The sequence below is a fragment of the Cololabis saira genome, chromosome 19 (genome assembly GCF_033807715.1).
Source record: "Cololabis saira isolate AMF1-May2022 chromosome 19, fColSai1.1, whole genome shotgun sequence".
In the NCBI taxonomy this organism is placed as follows: Eukaryota; Metazoa; Chordata; class Actinopteri; order Beloniformes; family Belonidae; genus Cololabis; species Cololabis saira.
In genome coordinates, this window is record NC_084605.1 from 40,122,316 (window position 1) to 40,140,021 (window position 17,706).

The 17,706-nt window shown below is 42.3% G+C and overlaps 1 protein-coding gene across 1 annotated transcript in view; it reads left to right on the plus strand.

The window, feature by feature from the left end:
* Window positions 1-4,373: 4,373 nt before the first annotated feature.
* LOC133419409 (heparan sulfate glucosamine 3-O-sulfotransferase 3B1-like) overlaps window positions 4,374-17,706 on the plus strand; it is a 51,766-nt gene continuing 38,433 nt past the window's right edge. The window contains exon 1 of the mRNA XM_061708571.1: window positions 4,374-5,150. Coding sequence (XP_061564555.1) covers window positions 4,645-5,150 — 506 coding nt within the window. The 5' untranslated portion in view covers window positions 4,374-4,644. The remainder of the gene's footprint in view (window positions 5,151-17,706) is intronic.

The following is a 17,706-nucleotide window of genomic DNA, read 5'->3' on the forward strand; positions in this document are numbered from 1 at the left end:
TCCCATGTGGTGCATTTAAATCGTGCACTTCATACTGGCTACAAAGTCACTAAGCTCGGGGTAAATTGACAAGTGCATTTGGAGATTAATTTGGATGACTGTTCTCCTTATACCCACCCATATGTGCAATTAACCTTTTTGAACCCACAGCAGCTTGTCTTTAAAGCTGATGACTGGCCTACAGAGATGGACACACAGAGGCAGAACCCAAACAGAGCCTCCCCTCCCTGCCTGCCTCCTTCCCTGCCTCCCTCCCTGCCTCCCTCCCTCCCTCCCTGCCTGCCTCCCTCCTTCCCTCCCTGCCTCCCTGCCTCACACATAATCAGTTGCATCCTGCTGCCTCTTGGAGGAAGGAATGCGACACAAAATGTAGCTCGATACTCACAACCTGCTCTGTGTCCCATTTGAGACACAACAGCACATTGCTAAGTTGTTGTATACTGAATTACAAAAATATTTGATGGTATTCTACCTTTTCAGATTTGATTCTTAAGTAACTCGGTAACATCTATAAACCACTATAAAGCCCTTTAATTTAAAGAAAGGCAGAAAACACCCTATTATGTGGCATGCCCCCTCCTGTTTGCACACTAGCAGACAAAAATCTGAAGCTGTAGCTTTGATGAATGGAGGATAATTGCTGCTGCGCCTTACTCAAACTGGATGTATGTTGACATTTTGAGAGAATTCAAAGAACCAACCCACTTCAGATGAGCATTAATCTGATTATGAAGACAATTTATTTGGGTTTCCGTGCTCAATAGAAGCCCTTCCTGCTCAGCGCACGGCCTGCCAATGGAGCAGAAGAAACCCGCCTGGATGAATGGCCGACAGCTGTGTATATACGACGAGTATGTTTCCTCTTGCAGAAGCAAAAACAGTTAAACATGAAGTCACTACACACGACAAGCACATATGTGCAAGTACAGTACTTTAGCTTTGCATGTGTCCTGCATGGATATATTTAAAAAGGTTATTTTTAAAAGTAAACCAAGCTATAATGAAATTTTTTGGTGAACAATGCCCTGTATATACCAGGTTTATACTAGTGTAACTAAAGGAGCGTCTAAGTGAGTAATTCCAGTTTAATTTAATTCAAAAGGTTTTAGGAGGCAACCCTTTGCGGCCAAGGTGCAGCGCTCGTATGGAAATTTGTGACGCTCAAGAAAACTGCGGCTCAAGAATGGAACGTGCCATAAATCACATCCAAGCAATTTCCATGTGTAAAACATTTTTACACACCGCATCTGTTTCCCACTATGTCGGCCTGATGGACCTTTTTTCGCTTTTTCTCGAACAATATCTGACTGTACAGCATCACTTTTACGTAGCTCATCTTATTTATATGCCATTAAACCACGTGTTTGTCCAAAAACTAAGTAACGTCCTGGAAATGGAAGTTAAAAAACAATTCCAACTGGTTTCACGTTGAGAAACTGTCAAGCTGTAGTATGAGCAGTAAAGATGTCTCCTCCAAACTGACAGCTCCCAAACCTCAGTTCGTAAACCTGTCTGGAGATTATGTTCATGGCTGAGGCACACAGTCTAAGCACTTGGCCAGCGCAGCGATGGAAAACAGCTTCAGCACGGGAATATTCTGAGTGTTGATTGTGCACGTGAGAGAGCACAACTTTGGGGATCGTTCGCGCATTTCTATGAAATAACACTTGAATGCAGATAATTTGCCACTCCTTACTAGGGTTTGCATTGGAGCATGCTCGCTTTCCCAGGACATTCCTTTAGAATTTCCTCACCATGCAAAAAAGAATAAAAAAGAAGTTCCTATATTGTCGAAGGGTAATAAACAGTTTGTGTTTGTGTGCCCTTTAAAGTTAAAACCCCAACTCTGCATCCAAGATTCCAAAAAGGCTCCGTCAGAGTAACCATAGTGCTGCAATTTGGATAAACGGTGAAGATGAAAGCCGAATTACGTTTTTACATGCCCTTCAGACTGCTTGCACATTTTTCTGAAAGCGCCAATGTCTGGGTGTGTAATTACACACTAAATGCTGTTTTTTTTCTGAAGGAAGTGAGTGTCACTGCACAAACATTGCACGAGGCACGGCCCAGTTTTCACGTCCTCACTCAGACGCCACTAATGACATCAGTGATATCAAAAACAACCAATGGGCTTTATCAGATGTTTCCAACGGCACTCGCTCGTGGCAGATTTAATGTGATTATGAGGCGAGGATATAATCTCTCAAAAATGACCTGAAAGAAGCAAAAAGTAACATAGCTCCCTTTATACTATTTTAAGGTTTTGATAAGCATATTAGGTCAATATTAAAAAGGAATTGTACTTTTTACCATTTTATCATATTTCTTTACTTAAATTTCATTTTCCTTTAGATAATTGTCTATATGACACATGTGTTAGAGATGAACGGTATGGTTGATAAAATCCGCTCAAACAAACTGTGACGTGACATTTTGCCTCACTGGATCAGTGACAAGAGCAGACTGGGACTGTTTCCAGTCGCTTATCAAGACCACTAAAAATATCCGGCATCCAGACACAGACCACAATCAACGTTAATCACGTTTAAGTTAAGCCACGCCCCCTTTCCACTCAGATGTCAGTGCAAAACTGATGTAACCCTTTTGAGTAATCCTGCAATAAAAAAAATAATAACTACAATTCCTAACAATGCAATGCAACAAGCCAATAATATAAGAAGTAGTAAAACACTTCAAAGGGCCATTTTTTTGGTTTTTATAACTTGAATGTCAATCTAACAACTTGAGGGAATAGTTTTCTTCTTTTTTGTTTGTTTTTCGCTGACGCTCGGAAATTTCTTTTGAGTATTGAAGTGCAGACTTTTTACTTGTAGCTGTGTTTTGTAGTGTTTTTCATCTGTGCTATATCAATATAAGATGTATAGGTCCTCCCCAAGTGAGTAAGTGGTGTTTATATCTTAAGAAAGTCGCACTAGAAATATCAGAGAAAATGTAGAATTTGTGTGATGAAATGCTGATCCTGTCTGAGCCCTCGGGTTTGTATTTTGACCTCCGAGTCTCGGGCCAACACGTTGGAAACAACAATCTGCAGTAGGTATTGCTCTTTAATTAAATGCATAAATAAAAAAATACACTTGTTTTAGCCGGATTATTTTAACAGTACAGGCCAGGATGTGAAGCCATTTGACCCCCGGCGAGGGAATGTCGAGTGTCATTCCGGTTGGTTTGAGGGGGCTGAAAACCTCTGCAGATTCATTGACACAGAGAAAAGACACGGAGTGTGATTTGTTAAATGCGGGACACCCCTTTGTATTGTCTCGACAACATGGGGGACATCTGGCGCTGGCAACACCGCCTGGTGTTGAGGTCTCCATCCGCTTTCTTCGGCAGTAAGCTGTGCGGCGTTGAAGTACTGCCTTCATATTCTCATGCTAATACTGAAAAGGCAGAAGCAGATGTGAAACACTCAGTTCTGTTCTTGTTCACTTGTAAAGAAGTAATGTGTCCCGCTATCCCAATTTCCCCTCCGTTGTTCTTCTGAGTGTCATAAAAAGCAGTTCACGGCCTTCCTTGGTGGCCTGGCGTCCGCTGCGTGTGACATATTTGATGGCGGAAAAGTGTGAGCGGTCGTTCTGAAGACGCAGCTGCCGCAGATCAATTCTGAGGACGATTTGCGAAATGAGCAGAAAGAAAATGATCGCCGCCAGCGGAACAACAGCCTCTGTGAGACTTGGAGGGAGTTTGTTTGGTTAATCAGTTTATAAATTGTGCATGTACTTTAAAGTGGGTTTCTGTGACTTTAGCTGTATTCGTTTTAGGTTGTAGTGTATTTGTTCAATCCATACACAGGTCTGTGCTTCAAAAGAGATGCTGAGCTCAAGCAGCGTAGTCGAGTTCTGTTTCCAGTATTTTATACGTATGCCTCTCTTTCTATCTCTGGTCTCCTCTTGGACCACAAATAAAGTAGTGGAATGAGATCTTTATGGGGTGGTCAGCTGGGAGTACCTCGGGTAGAAGCCAAATGGAGTGAAAATGCATTTAGCTATCTACTTAATTACCTTTTCTGCTGCTGATCTAATTTTCCTTTGTGCTAACAGATTATATACCTGCATTCACTGTTTACTGCTCCTATTTTTTTCCTTTCCTTTGCTAACGTGCATCACTTTGAGCTGTTCCTGTGTCTGAAAAGTGCTATTTAAATAACGCGACCCTTATATATTTTATTGCCTTTTTTTCCCCCGGTCACCGATCATTTCTGCTTAATTATGAACCCGTGCGTACGCGTCCACGCCCACCTGGCTCGTGATTGGCTGCTGGTTTTCTCTCCTCGTCCTCTCATTGGTCCAGACGCGTGTCGGTCAACGAACCTGACATGGAGACAAGTTTACAACTCCGTCCACGTGCGGCGGGTGGATGAGGACAGGCGGCGGCATCCCATCCTCCAGCAAAACACCGCACACGCTCACCTGAGCAAGGACATGCAGCTTTACACTGTTGTTTTCTGTTTCATTCAGGGATAAATATCTGTCACCTGTTCAATTCGTTCAATTGGGGCATCATTTTACATTTGTGGAGGAGTTCTGACTCAGACTCTCAGTTTCTTGATGGCAAGTGGGCTGGGTGATAGTGATGTGCGCCTGACATGGCCGTGGCTGCTCCACCGACCTCCTCCCAGGGACCGGTATGGCTTTTAGCCGCCTCCACCAGCAGCTGGACCCCCCGCCGGCCCGAGGCGGCCCCGGGAGAGCGGCGGTCATGCTGTGCTCCCTGCTCGGCTCCGTGCTGCTGCTGCAGCTGCTGGGCGGCCGCTGCAGCTCACCTGCCCCGGTGCGGGAGGAGCTGAGGACCAAGAGGCTGGTGGACACGGGCTCCGTGTCCGGCTCCGTGCCCGGCTCCGGCTCCTCCGGGGCGGGAGCCGGCATCTCCGCCGGAGAGGAGCGCCCCTCCGGCGGCGCGCGGCTCCCGGAGGAGCCGGTCCTCCTATTCCCCAGGAAGGTGTCGCCCCGGCTGAGGCTGAGCCCGCTCGGGGACGGCAGCCAGAAGCTGCCCCGGGCTCTGATCGTCGGGGTGAAGAAGGGGGGGACCCGGGCTCTGCTGGAGTTCCTGCGGGTTCACCCGGACATCCGCGCCGTGGGCGCAGAGCCGCACTTCTTCGACCGCAACTACGACAACGGCCTGGAGTGGTACAGGTGAACGCGCTAATACATCCCATAATATAATAAAATACTGATACATCAAGACTATTTAAACTTTTTTTTTTTTAAACCCACATATTTAAACAATATTTAACATATTTAAATAACCCTTATTAAACAGGGTTCCTACGGGTGCTTGAAATCCTTGAAAGTGCTTGAATTTCATGACATTGCAATGTTGTGTTTTCAAAGCCTAAAAAAGTGCTTGAAAGTGCTGGAAATTATAACTCTGTGTCTTTCACAAAATTGGGATCAGACTGTATAGTTTAGTTATTACAAGGAGAAATAAAATCAGTAAGGTGGAACATAACTAGATGTTTACAGCACAATACATTGTGATAAAAAGCGGAAAAAATAATTATGAGTTTATATATTCCTTTTATTTTACCCCAGTGATAAGGTGCTCGAAGAGTTTGAAAATGACCTTTGAAAGTGCTTTAAAAGTGCTTGAATTTGACCTTGAAAAATGTGTAGGAACCCTGATTAAATCAAGGTAAGTCACCCAAGCTTAAAAAGAGACAGGATATTAAATATACAATAATTATTTCCTTCTTAAAAGCTGGGCATGCATCTGTATTTTGTTTTAGTCATTAAATTGCCATGATGATAAATTGTATTTTCCCAACTTTTTATTTAGCCACCTATACATCACTGATAAAGACACGTCTATACAAACCCAGAAATCTTTACTTAACATCTCAACTTTTCGAAGTAGCTTAATTGCCACTGAAATAAGCGCCGAGGACAGCCTGTTGATTTATTAAAGCCACATTAGCGCTGCTTTCATTAGATGTTATCAAGCTGCTCATTTTGTTTCACATTAAAGGCTTGACTGCCCCTCAGTTGCTCTGGCCACAGTGGAATCACAGTTTAAAGCTTGATTAGGCTGGGAAATAAAACACGGATGAATCAGAGTAGTTACAATTTTAAGCAAGCAAATAATTTATATTTTCTTTGTTGAGTCATAGTTTCTGTGTAGTTTATCTCCGATTGCTTAAAATCAGACTAATAAACATCACGCTTAATATTTAAGTGCCATAACACTTGAATGTGAGGTAAGTGATTGTAAAATAAACAGAAGATTTCACTTTAATCCATCTGTTCTGTCGAATTAAATCGTAATCACTTGTTTTATTTAATTATAAACATTGTTTTACACTTTTGTGGCATTATAAAGCGTTGTAAATTGGGAAAGATTGTAATCTGAAATGAAAAAAGAGATGCCAGGCTTCATCCCTCCTAGGACTGACTGCTTGGAAAGTGCTAAAAGCTTACCAGAAAAACACGAGAGAAAATTGTCTACAGCAAAATAAAAAAATTCACATTAAAGCTAAAAATAGATAAACATTTTGGAACCCCGTTTATCTGTAACTGCGAGGAGTTAGGTTCCGTCTGCAGCCACTTTCAGGGAATCGGTTTTTGGTCACATAAACAGACGTCTCATTTCCTCCTGGAGGACGACGTCCCCTGATTTTCTCGCTCAAGACGAATTTGTGATTGATTTCCTCTGTCACTGTGAGAGTGTGTGAGCGAGTGTTGTGTGTGAGCATTTCCACAGTCCTGTGGGGGAGAATGGCTCTTCTTCACAGTGGTTCTCTGTCTAATGGGGCATTGCCAGCATTGCAGCTCTGTTATTAAGAAGGATTAAGGCCATAATGAAAGGTTACCTGAGTGTCTCAGGAGGTATAATTCTCCTTTTGATTGAGTTAACACTACACACAGCACCCTCGAAAAGGCCCGGAGACAAAACTTTTACTCTTGCTCTCCAACAACTCCCTTCAGACCTGCGCTTCAGACCCTTCTCACTCTCCCTCCCCCTTTCCTCCCCCAAACACTCTGGCTTTCTCCCATCTCCCACTCACACACCGCCCTCTTTGTGCCTCTCTGAGAGTGAACATTCTCTTTTTGCCATCACTCTTTCACACCCTTCTGTTTACCTATTCATCCATTGTGGGGTTTTATATCCATGAGGGTCCCATCTATCCCGAGGAGTTGCCAAGATTCTCTGGAATTTGGATCGCCGCTCCAAGGATAGACTCTAGTGTCAGTTTGCCTTAATGCTGCCCGTTTTTAAACAGAAGGACCCTTGAACTGGAAAGAGGGATGAATAACTGTTAAAACGGCACGGCCCAGTCTGCGGGAGCCCATCGTGCCAGCTCTCCTCTCCACAATCTGAGGGTCCTCCAGATGATCGCGCTGGTGCTTTAGGAAGCTTTCGATTGAGATGTTTGCAGTTGTTGGATGTAGTGAGCGGGGTTTGGACACTTATGTAGCACTTGTTGAAATCAGTCTGATTGAATTACTTAAAAGGGACATTTTGGAGTAAAAAAATAGCGCATTAGGCAAAGTCACTGCTTTATTTTAGGCCGCTGACAAGAAACAAAAAATCTACCTCCACTAACCTGATGGGGTTAGTGGGGTTCCCGATAGCAAACTAAGGTCATTTTGACATTGCATGTGTGTAAAAAATACTGTTTGGATATGCAACCACCTTCAAATCACTGCCATCTTGTTTGCAGGGCAGACAAGCCATCAGTTGATGCAAAAGCAGGAGAGTTTGTGGGCTCTGCTTGCACAGAACTTTATCAGTACTTACATATTTATGACGAGTTCTGCGCGCAGCAGAGCGCAGCTTCTGTGCCTGGACACTGCAGCCATTTTAAGACTGCTTTTAAGGTTTTCAAAGCCACAGAGATGTTTGGCACATATTCGTTTGAAAGCCGGTGTGTTGAAGCTATAAAACTTTATAACACTAAGAACGCGGTGTAGATTCTCAGTCGTCCCGGCCACGGTAATCCTAAGTAGAAAGATGGAAGTAGAGACGAATTTATCTTAAATAGGGAATAAACTCCTTCAATGGAAGCATTTAGGATGAAGCCACATCTTGTTGTAAATTTAATCCAAGAAAAGGGAAAGAATTAAAAAATGTTCTGCTTTCGTTTTATTGTGTCCAGTTTTCTTTCATTTTCTTTAAAAAACCTCACATTCCTGTATTTAGTGTTGGATATGTGGTTGGTCATATTATAAGTGTAAATTGATTATCAGATGTTTCCCTCTAACTTTTTCCTGCCCAAACTGCCTCTGCTTCTGTATTTGAATTATTTTCATCTACGTACAAGAAATGCAACTTCCTAAAATCTCTTATTTTTTATTTTTTAGAGTCAACTACATTTCTTGAGATGTGTCTTTTTGGTCCAATTTCAATACTTTTTTTTGATAATTACATTTTATAACATCTCTTTAAGACCATGACTTAATTTAAAGTTCTTTAACTGCAGTTTCCTCCGCATTAACTTACTATCGGCTGAAGTTTGACGAGTCACATTTGCACTTTCCTCAATGTGAATCACTTATTCTGTTCTTGTAGTGAAATATTAAAATGTATTAAGCTCTTAATCTAGGATGTTAACCTTGCTTGTCCCCCAACTTTTCTCAACTCTTACTAAATGTATTAACTAAAAGTTCAGTTTTACTCCCAATTTGTAGAAGTGAATACTTCTTATCTGAAGATGTTTTTTTTGTTAATCATGTCAGCATCTAAAATTACAGTTTCAACGCGCTAAACTTCACTTTCATATCAGCAAAACCTCTAAACAAATATGCAAAATTAGGATATTTCTTTAACATATGTTATAAACCCGAAACCATATTTATCTTATTTATTAATCTGAGACAAAATGTCAAACTTTGTTCAATTCATGCCTGTCAGTGCATGGGAAGTCGGCTAACTTCCCCGTCAGTGAGTGTTACATTTCATGACACAGCGCTCTCTCTAACCACACACAAACCTGTCGGGCTTTTGTTGTGGAAATGGACACTCGCAGTGAACAAGGAGGTCAAGCACAGGCACTGTGAAGTAAAGCAGAGGTCTGAGATGCAGCGTAGTCGCCATTATGTGTTTAGCCTTCTTGGGTTACCGAACACCCAGGCTTTCACCTGTCCAAACGCCGCTGCCTCAGATGTCCGAAGACCGGCTGGATTAGCCCTCACCTGGTCCTCGAGTGGGTTAATTACACTCCATAAAAAACATGTGTGGCCACACACATATTTGCAAGTCAAACAAATGCAACCTGTATTTAGTGCAAGAGACAGATTTAAAAAAAAAAAAAGAAAGGAAACACTCACACACGTGCAAAAACTTTTAACTGGGCTTGATCGCATTTTCTTTCTTCGTGTGAGCGACATCACAAGGCAGCAAATGAAAATAGTAAGCTTCACTGGACAAACTAAAAAGTCCCATGGACGGGGTTTACGGATTCACGAAGGAGTCCTTATTTGAAAGGGACTCTGTAATAGTAATAGAGAAAAGGGGTCTTGATCATAAACGCAGTGACCCGGTGGGGATGGGGATCTGTTTCCCGGTGCTGCCGGTGGTCGCTACGGCAGGATAGTCTCAGATGTGGATAAACTCAGAACAAATGAAAGGCTTGTCATTTTCAAATTCAATTCAAGATCCAGATGTGAACGTGTGGGATAATAATATGTAGCCTGTCTGCGTTTAAAATCATGAATGCCAATTTTTGAAAAGCCATTAGGATTTTTCTTCCTCCATTTGGTGACTTAGATGGACTTATTGACAGATCTCCATTATTTAAATAAAATAAAGGTACCTTTATCAAGTGCTGACGATGGTAAATCCCCCCCGGTTTTATACAAAATACTGGCTGCCAAGTTTCTCATAAGTTGGCTCAGTTAATTTGGTGGCAGAGTCTAAACTCTGGTCTTCTTTGCTGCTGCACTATATTCCCCCTGACATACCGAGTGTGGAAAAGTTTGGACGACCACTGGAAAGAATGACACAACTCCGAGTGGGAGGGTTGCATGTTTACGGGCTGACCCTTGTGTGTTTTGTAGCACAGTGAAAAAGTTGCCTGCCATTTATGTGAATTTCTGTAACTTAAATCATTCACAGAAATCTTTGGATTGTGTAAAAACCTGAACAAGAGAAGTTTCTAACGAGCTTGTAAATATTCTTTATTGTGCGACCGGACTCGGTCGGCGTTACAAAATCGCGCACCGGTCGGATTAAGAGGCCAGACCTGACAGAGACTCACACTTGTGTGCCAGTGGGTGTATAATTGGTCCATAATTACATGAAGGTTCTGTATCTAGTGAAACACCGCCGGTACACTTTTGGACCCAGCATGGTGCTGCTGGCTGTAACCTGGCCGGGAATACGAGAACTGCAAGTGACTCACAGTTTTAATTGGAGTTTAAAATAATTCAGGGCGCGCCATCTGTTCCCCTTTGTACCACTCAGTTTACTACACCAGATCTACAGACCCCCACCCATGAAAAAAAAAACAACAAAAAACTAAATCATTAAATGATATAGGCTTAACCACCAAAAACATCCTGGAATGTTTTTCTGTAGTTGTAAGTCTCTGTGAGCAACCTTTAAGAACGTATCTCCATGGTCCCTTTATGGAGGTGCTGAAAGCAGCAGTTCGTAGATCATTTCCCCAAGGCGCCGTCAAGATTTAAAAAACAGATTCCACTCGTTTCCCCTAATTGATCCCCTTGTTTGATTTATTCAGTTTTGACACCAGAGGGTTGAAATAAACACAAGAACCTTGTGCTCCAAGAGCAATACTAAACAGTAATAAAACATACTCAACGCTCCCAAGATATGGCTTCGGGTGGTAATTTTCTATGTAGGCGGACAGGTTCGTCCTGAAACTGGACCCAGGAATGGGGCTTGTTTTGGTAGGATGAGGTTTTATGTACTGGGAGGAAATTCCTTGTTATAAAAGTTGCAGGATTAGCATTCAGGTTAGATCTTGGCCAAAACAAACCATTTGTACCACTGAAAGTAACAGCATTTGAATACTAATTTAATGTGTAGCCAGTTTTCCAAGCAGAGGGTAGGATTTCACTTTAAAGATGACGCAAAACTGTAGCTAGTTATATTAGATTAGATTATATTTCCTTTATTAGTCCCACTATGGGGAAATTTCCATCATTACAGCAGCAAGAGAAAAGGAAAAGGACACAAAAAATTTAATAAAAAAACAGAATATGCAATTTAGCTTTCATTCATTTATATCATTGCACATTTTATATGAAAAATATAAGGTTTTGTGCGCACAATTAGGCATTGAGTGTTCAAGGCTTTTAAGAGCACATATGTTAATACAGAGGCAGGTGGAGTGGAAGGGGCGGGTGAAGGTGGAAGGGTCATGGTAGGGGATGTAGAGGGCACATACACGGGAGGACGTAATGTCATCGGGAGCAAAGGACTCCTGAGTATGGGCTCTGAACTGTCTGGATTGTGAAAGTGATTATCGTGGGGTATAATTGTACAAGAGGGACACTCACCTTCTGAAGAAGGCATGCCCCCTTCCTTCTCCCCTTGCCAACTCCTTGACCTCCACCATCCCGTCCAACATCTTTGCGGCTGACCCTAGGAGGCCCCGTGCAGGGTGGGGGTAGATAGAAGCAAGGGAAATATCCAAAGTAGAGCCTGTCAGCAGCTGTCCTGTGGCATCCTGGGAATCTGCCCTCAGATGGGTGGGTGAGGACAGGCAGCAGGTGCAGGGGGGCTTTGGAGACACCACCTGGATCTCCAGTGCTCCCACCTGATGTGTTCACCTGACTCATCTAAAATGTGAGTGTTTGTTGCAAGCAGGACAACGCTTGTAGGCTGATTTGTTCCAAATAGTTCAGGTGTCAGGGATCAGTGCCTCCTGGAGCTTCGAAGAACATGTGCCGAAAGGGGGTTTGATTGATCACGGACAGGGGGGTCGTCCAGGGGGGCTTCCACAGAGTGTTTCACCCCCAGAGTTCACAACGCCAACAGATGGTACTGTAACACCGGGGTCGGGTTTCATTGTGTTTAGGATTCAGTTGTTTATTCACTTTTGGGTTTATGTGTACACAAGCGAGGAACCTGTCTGACCCCCGTTGTGTTCTTGGACCCAGTCAGCTTAGCAGCTGTTGGCCCTTTTTATGGGCTTCCAGACCCTGAATCATGAAGCATTTATTCTGGGATTCACATTTCAAAATGAGGACTGATCCCCCTTTTTTATTTTTTTTTATTGTGCTCAACTGTACAGAAAATACACTGCTCTGTAAAGCTCCGTTGTACTGTAATCACGTCTAGTGTATTGTTTCCGAACTTGAGACGTGTGACCTTTTCAAAGCATTTCTTCTACATCTGAATCTCTGATCTATTTTCAGGCAATATACTGTACCTGAAGTAGGGGTGGGCGGTACACCGGTGTCATAGTCATCACCGGTGTAACACTGCGCCACGACATGGATTTTGCAATACCGTCAATACCGTAATAAATCAATTATAAAATAATAAGCCTAAATAAGGCATTAAAAACGTCGGTGATATGCAAGGTTTGCTGCAGTGTTGTGACAGCAAGAGGTTGAAACACAAGCAACCTGTTTCATCACTTAAAAAACACGCACGCCCGTGAATATGAAGAGGCAACCCGGGCCAAAACGAGCGCAAGTGGGACCAGCAGCTGCTGCTGGGACCGCTGCTCCGCTGAGCAGCACCAGCGGAGCAGCGGTCCCAAGACTACACAGCTTTCACTGCAGGCATCGTGTAGGCTACTTTTGCTACACCTTACGACAAGAGTAGTAAGAAATGCAGGGCTTAAAGTATTCCGGCACCGTGCCGGATCTCCGGCGTACGGAGTTTTTTTTTCTCGGCGTGCGAGTTTGACTGAAAAAAAAAAAAAAAAAAAAAAAAAAAGGTTTGAGAGAAAAAAAAAGTCTGAGTCAACCGAGTTCGTCTACCAATGGAATGAGAGGAAAGCAGCTCTGGCTCAACCAAACTAACACCAGCCAATCAGAAGTAGAGCGGGGCGGGTCTTTGACGGCAGCGGAGCGCAGAGCGCTGTTTCAACCTGCTGGAATACGAATCACCGACTTCAAGATGGAGAAAAAATTAATGAATGTCGGTTTAAAAGAATCTTTTTTCCCAGAAGAAAAAAAGAGTGACAAAAAAATACCCATAACCATGTTCTTCTCTCGAAAAAACACACCTGTACCGCGGGCTTTAGAAGAAAAAGACGCTGCAGCGCAAGTCGGGATGGAGCGGCTCAGAAGAGCAGGGAAATACGTGCGAGGCGGTGTTGAACTCCGCAATTTGAAGCTTTGTATAATAATTATAAAAAAAAGGGTTGCTACTATGTGAATATCACTTATCACGGGTTCTTTTTGGAACGTAACCCTCTCGAAAAACAAGGGATTACTCATGGCATAAACCTGTCAAGTTTTGGATTTAAAATTAAGGGAAATTTTCCACCACCCGCTGTCCAACCAGCCCAACCGAGGTCCAGTATTAGATTTTAAGACAGGTTTACAAAATATTTAAAATATAATATAATAAAAAAAAAAAAAAAAATATATATATATATATATATATATATATATATATATATATATATATATATATATATATATATATATAAGATCTTTAGGTTTTTTGCCAAATAAATATGTTGAGAATGCATAATACTCTCCCATGTCTCTTTTTTATAAGGATACCTACCATTTACTTATTATATTATAAAAATATTAACCTTATTCACATAAAGGGACAGGACAGGCTACTCCTCCCAAAACATACCAAAAAATACCGTGATATTATACCGTCACCGTTCAAAAGATGAAAAATACCGTGATATTAATTTTAGGTCATATCGCCCACCCCTAACCTGAAGTCCTTTTAATGGTTTAACGCTTTTCAAGCAATGCCCATGAATGTCAGCGACGTTGGTGTTCCTTGAACCCCACCTGCCAGGTTTCTAACATAATAGCAGTTTAGCCTTCAGAACTTTATAAACAGATTGGCTTAAAAAATAATGGTATGTAGTTTTCTGTACTGTATTGTGTGTGTATTTGGTTGTTAAAGCTTGATGGTAGTTAAGTTTTATAAGTTTTATTTCAAAGAGAGGCTGCAACCCTCTATCGCGTAGCGCTTGAGAGTCAAGCGGCTGTTAGGCTTCAGACGAGTGTTTCAACTCTCTTTGTAGAAGTGAACCAAACAAACCACAAGACAACCCCAGAATTCATGCATATTAGGACTTTCAGAAGCTTTGCCAGAAAGCTTCAGGATTTCAGAAGCGAGCAGCCAAACCATGTTATTTGGGACGCAGAGGGGTTTGGTAAATGATGCATGGATGGAGCATGTATGTATTACAGCCCTCAGTGGTGTGGATTGGCGCGGGAAACCAACACCTCAGTGTGATGGATCTTTCCTTCCCATCTCTCAGACTACAGCTTTATCACAGCACAGGGAGCCCTCCATATTTTTTACAAGACAGAAGAACACAGGCGGACACGGAGATAGGGAGAACCAGAGCTATGGAGAGCCTGGGAACCAATAAAAAGTAGGAAGCCATATCCTCCAGGGTCCATCATTTTCCTTTCCAACTGTAGTATTTTCTTTAAAAATCCTTTTGCCACATACTCATTTTTTTCTGGCAGACATCTTGATCTGGCATTTCAAGTTCATGTAAATTGAAAAACGTTTCAAGTGTTTGCTGCTAAAACAAGTTCAACTCCCCAGCCCTTTGTCTACGTTCACTCCGCAGGAAACACTTTTTAAGTATATTTCATGAGCTTATTGGCTGACATGGAATTGCTTTTCCTGTCTGTGTCTATGCTTAAAGGCATGGAATCGCATATGTGATGTGTGCTATCTGCAGCAGCCTGTGTGGCGATAGCATGGCAACAAGCAACCATTTCCTTCTCCTCCACTGGGGGCATAGGCAGTGCCAGTGGCTTTGGCAGAGCCCGCCCAGCAGACGTGGGCCGGGGCTATGCCAGACGGCACCTCAGGCACTTCAGTGTGGCTGCCCAACCTCTGTCCCCGTGCAAAACACTACTGCAGCAAAGCTTGGGGCACATGTGCGGGTGGCTCTCCCTGTCCGTTTGAGGGATTGGCATTTTCTTGGCACGGACAGCAAAGACAACAACATCCTGTCCGTCAGATGGTATTCTAGCGCTTTCAACACTTCTGCTTTTTGTATATTCCAGATAGCCGAGGAACAAAGAGTTGCATAGTCGCGGCGAGTGAAATAAAACATGCAGAAGATTAGGGTTTGGCAGAAGTATAGACCATGACCAGAAATCCACTACAATTTTTTAAAATAGCTAATAATGGAGGTGGTGAATGGAGAAAGAATGACAGAGTGGCGTTTTAATCTGCTGTGAGAGCTTTTTTATTCACACAGAAGCATCGCAGATCTTTTGCACGTGCGGTTTTGAAAAAGCTACCTGGTTTTTCAAGTCGAAATCCAGCTGTTCAAACAAATGCTTTACATCAAGATTATTGTGCTTTAGTTTTGAATGGTTGCATGGCACAAAAGAGCCATTCACCGAGTTGTATAGCAGGACTTCTCTTTACAACGAATCAAATAAAATGTATCACAAGCACAGGTGTAGCATTATATTTCTTGGGTATTTCAGGTCAAGCAGCTGTTATTCTAACCCCACCTGTACCTCTAGTCATTTTTCTCCAAGGTTTTGTCCATCTGGAGAAAAGATGGCACCCAGTTTTTACTAAGTGCCTGCAAACATCTGACAGCTTGATTAAAGAGAGGAATGTGTTAGAAAATGAGTTTGCCACCCTGGACCCGTTTATTAATAGATGGAGTGCAACAGCACAACCTTCGTCTTTTTACATAAAGATGGAAGAGGGTGATAAAGGGCCCATGTAGCGCTGAGTCTGTGATTGATGTGCCCACAGGGGAGTGCAGAGAAGCCACACAGTAATTCAATTATTCTTAACCTGAACGCTAGTAATTGCTACTGTAACTAGGTCTGACTGTATATTAGACAGGAGGGAGAGTTGTGTCAAAGGAACATGCCTAAGTAATCGAAGTGGGAAGGAACATCCTCCGTTTTCTGGAGTTCCACTGTTCCGTCCTTTATTTGATGTGAAAGCTCTTTGCCGTAAAGATGAGGTTTTTTTATGTTAATGAGATGAGCAGGAAGCAGATTTCTTCTGTCGTGTTCCAGACGTGAAACATCTGTCAGGAAACAAGCAGAATCTGAACTGTGGTGTACTGGTGTAGGGCCAGCACCATTCTCATATATGCCCAGAAATATGCAGCTAAAATCAGCAGATTGTTATCTTAGTCCTGTGTCTTCCCAAGTCCATTGCTTGGGACTATCCATCTACTTAAACCTCACAAAAAAGCCTGAACATGACGCCCACCATAGTGTGAGTCTTGGTGGGTATATTCATTTGATTGCAATTTGCAGTTTGATTTGAAATTGACGTCACTGTACCCAACAACATGGACTTTTAACAGACAGTGGTATCACTTATCTCATCTAAAGGCTCTTAGACCAAACAGTGGTAAGACACTTAGAGTGGCGGAGCTTTGGGGGTGCAGGCTTAATAGCTACATATCCTTAAGTGCTTTTTTTTCTGGCTGCATTCACAAATAGCAGTGTGTAAAAGCAAGCACTTAGCTGAAGAGTCAATATCTTATATTTCCTCCATTGAATATAGTCTCAATAAAGGCTGAAATTTGCTACAGGTCCATTTCTGGTGCTGGACCACCATTAAACTGCATCAATTTACATGCAGCAGACGGAGCATGATTTAGAGTAGCTGGTAAATTTTCAAAATAAAACACCAGGGGCCTCATTTAAAAAGGAGTGTGTAGGATTCATACTAAAAGTGCACGTACACCCAAAAGCCGAAAAGGGCGCAAAAAAAAATCTGGATCTATAAAACCACGTGCACGCACACTTGCACGCAATGTTCGCTTTATAAATCACAGTCCAGCTGGAAGGTTGCGCAGCTGAATCCGCCTCATATCCTGCCCTCTACACGCCCACTTCATACCTTAAAAGGGTAATGCAAAGTAGTATTTGCATATGAATGAGCCTGCTGAGCATGCGCAGTGGCTTCCTGCAGCCTGTTTGGCGTCAGAATGAATGAACGTGTCGAGCCCAGGGCTCCAGACTAACTTTTTTCACTAGGAGCACAGTAGCCCCTAACTGAAAATTTTTAGGGGCACAATCAGAAATTTTAGGAGCGCACATCGTTTATCGACACGCTAACCAAATTTTTACATTTCTACTACATTTCAGTGTATTAGTAATACGTATTTCATAATAGATTAATGAATTCAGGGATTAAAGCAAAAAAAATATTTTTGACTGAACATTTTTTTTCAGGCCAGTTCATATTCCCCCTCCATCTATGCGCTGCACCACACTTTAAGAATGGCCCCTTTTTTGCCGTGCGGTCGTTTCCCAAAGGTTTCAAGTAAAAAAGTTAAATGCTGTATTAGCCCTTCTGTTTTCTGTTTTTTATCACCATTTGATTCGATCCGATCCGATTAAAAATGTTTTTTGAGCTGTTGCCTGAATTATACGACTGTAAAATAACTAGTGAAATAATAATTTCACAATAATTATTGTGAAATAACTAAAAAATAAATAACTCAAATGGGTCTTTCAATATCCATTTAAAGTGCAAAAAAGAAGGAAATATTAATAGCTCATGCAGTAAACAAATAATTTTAGCTTGTCTAATTTATTCTGTCACCAGACACACAGCTTGCCATGA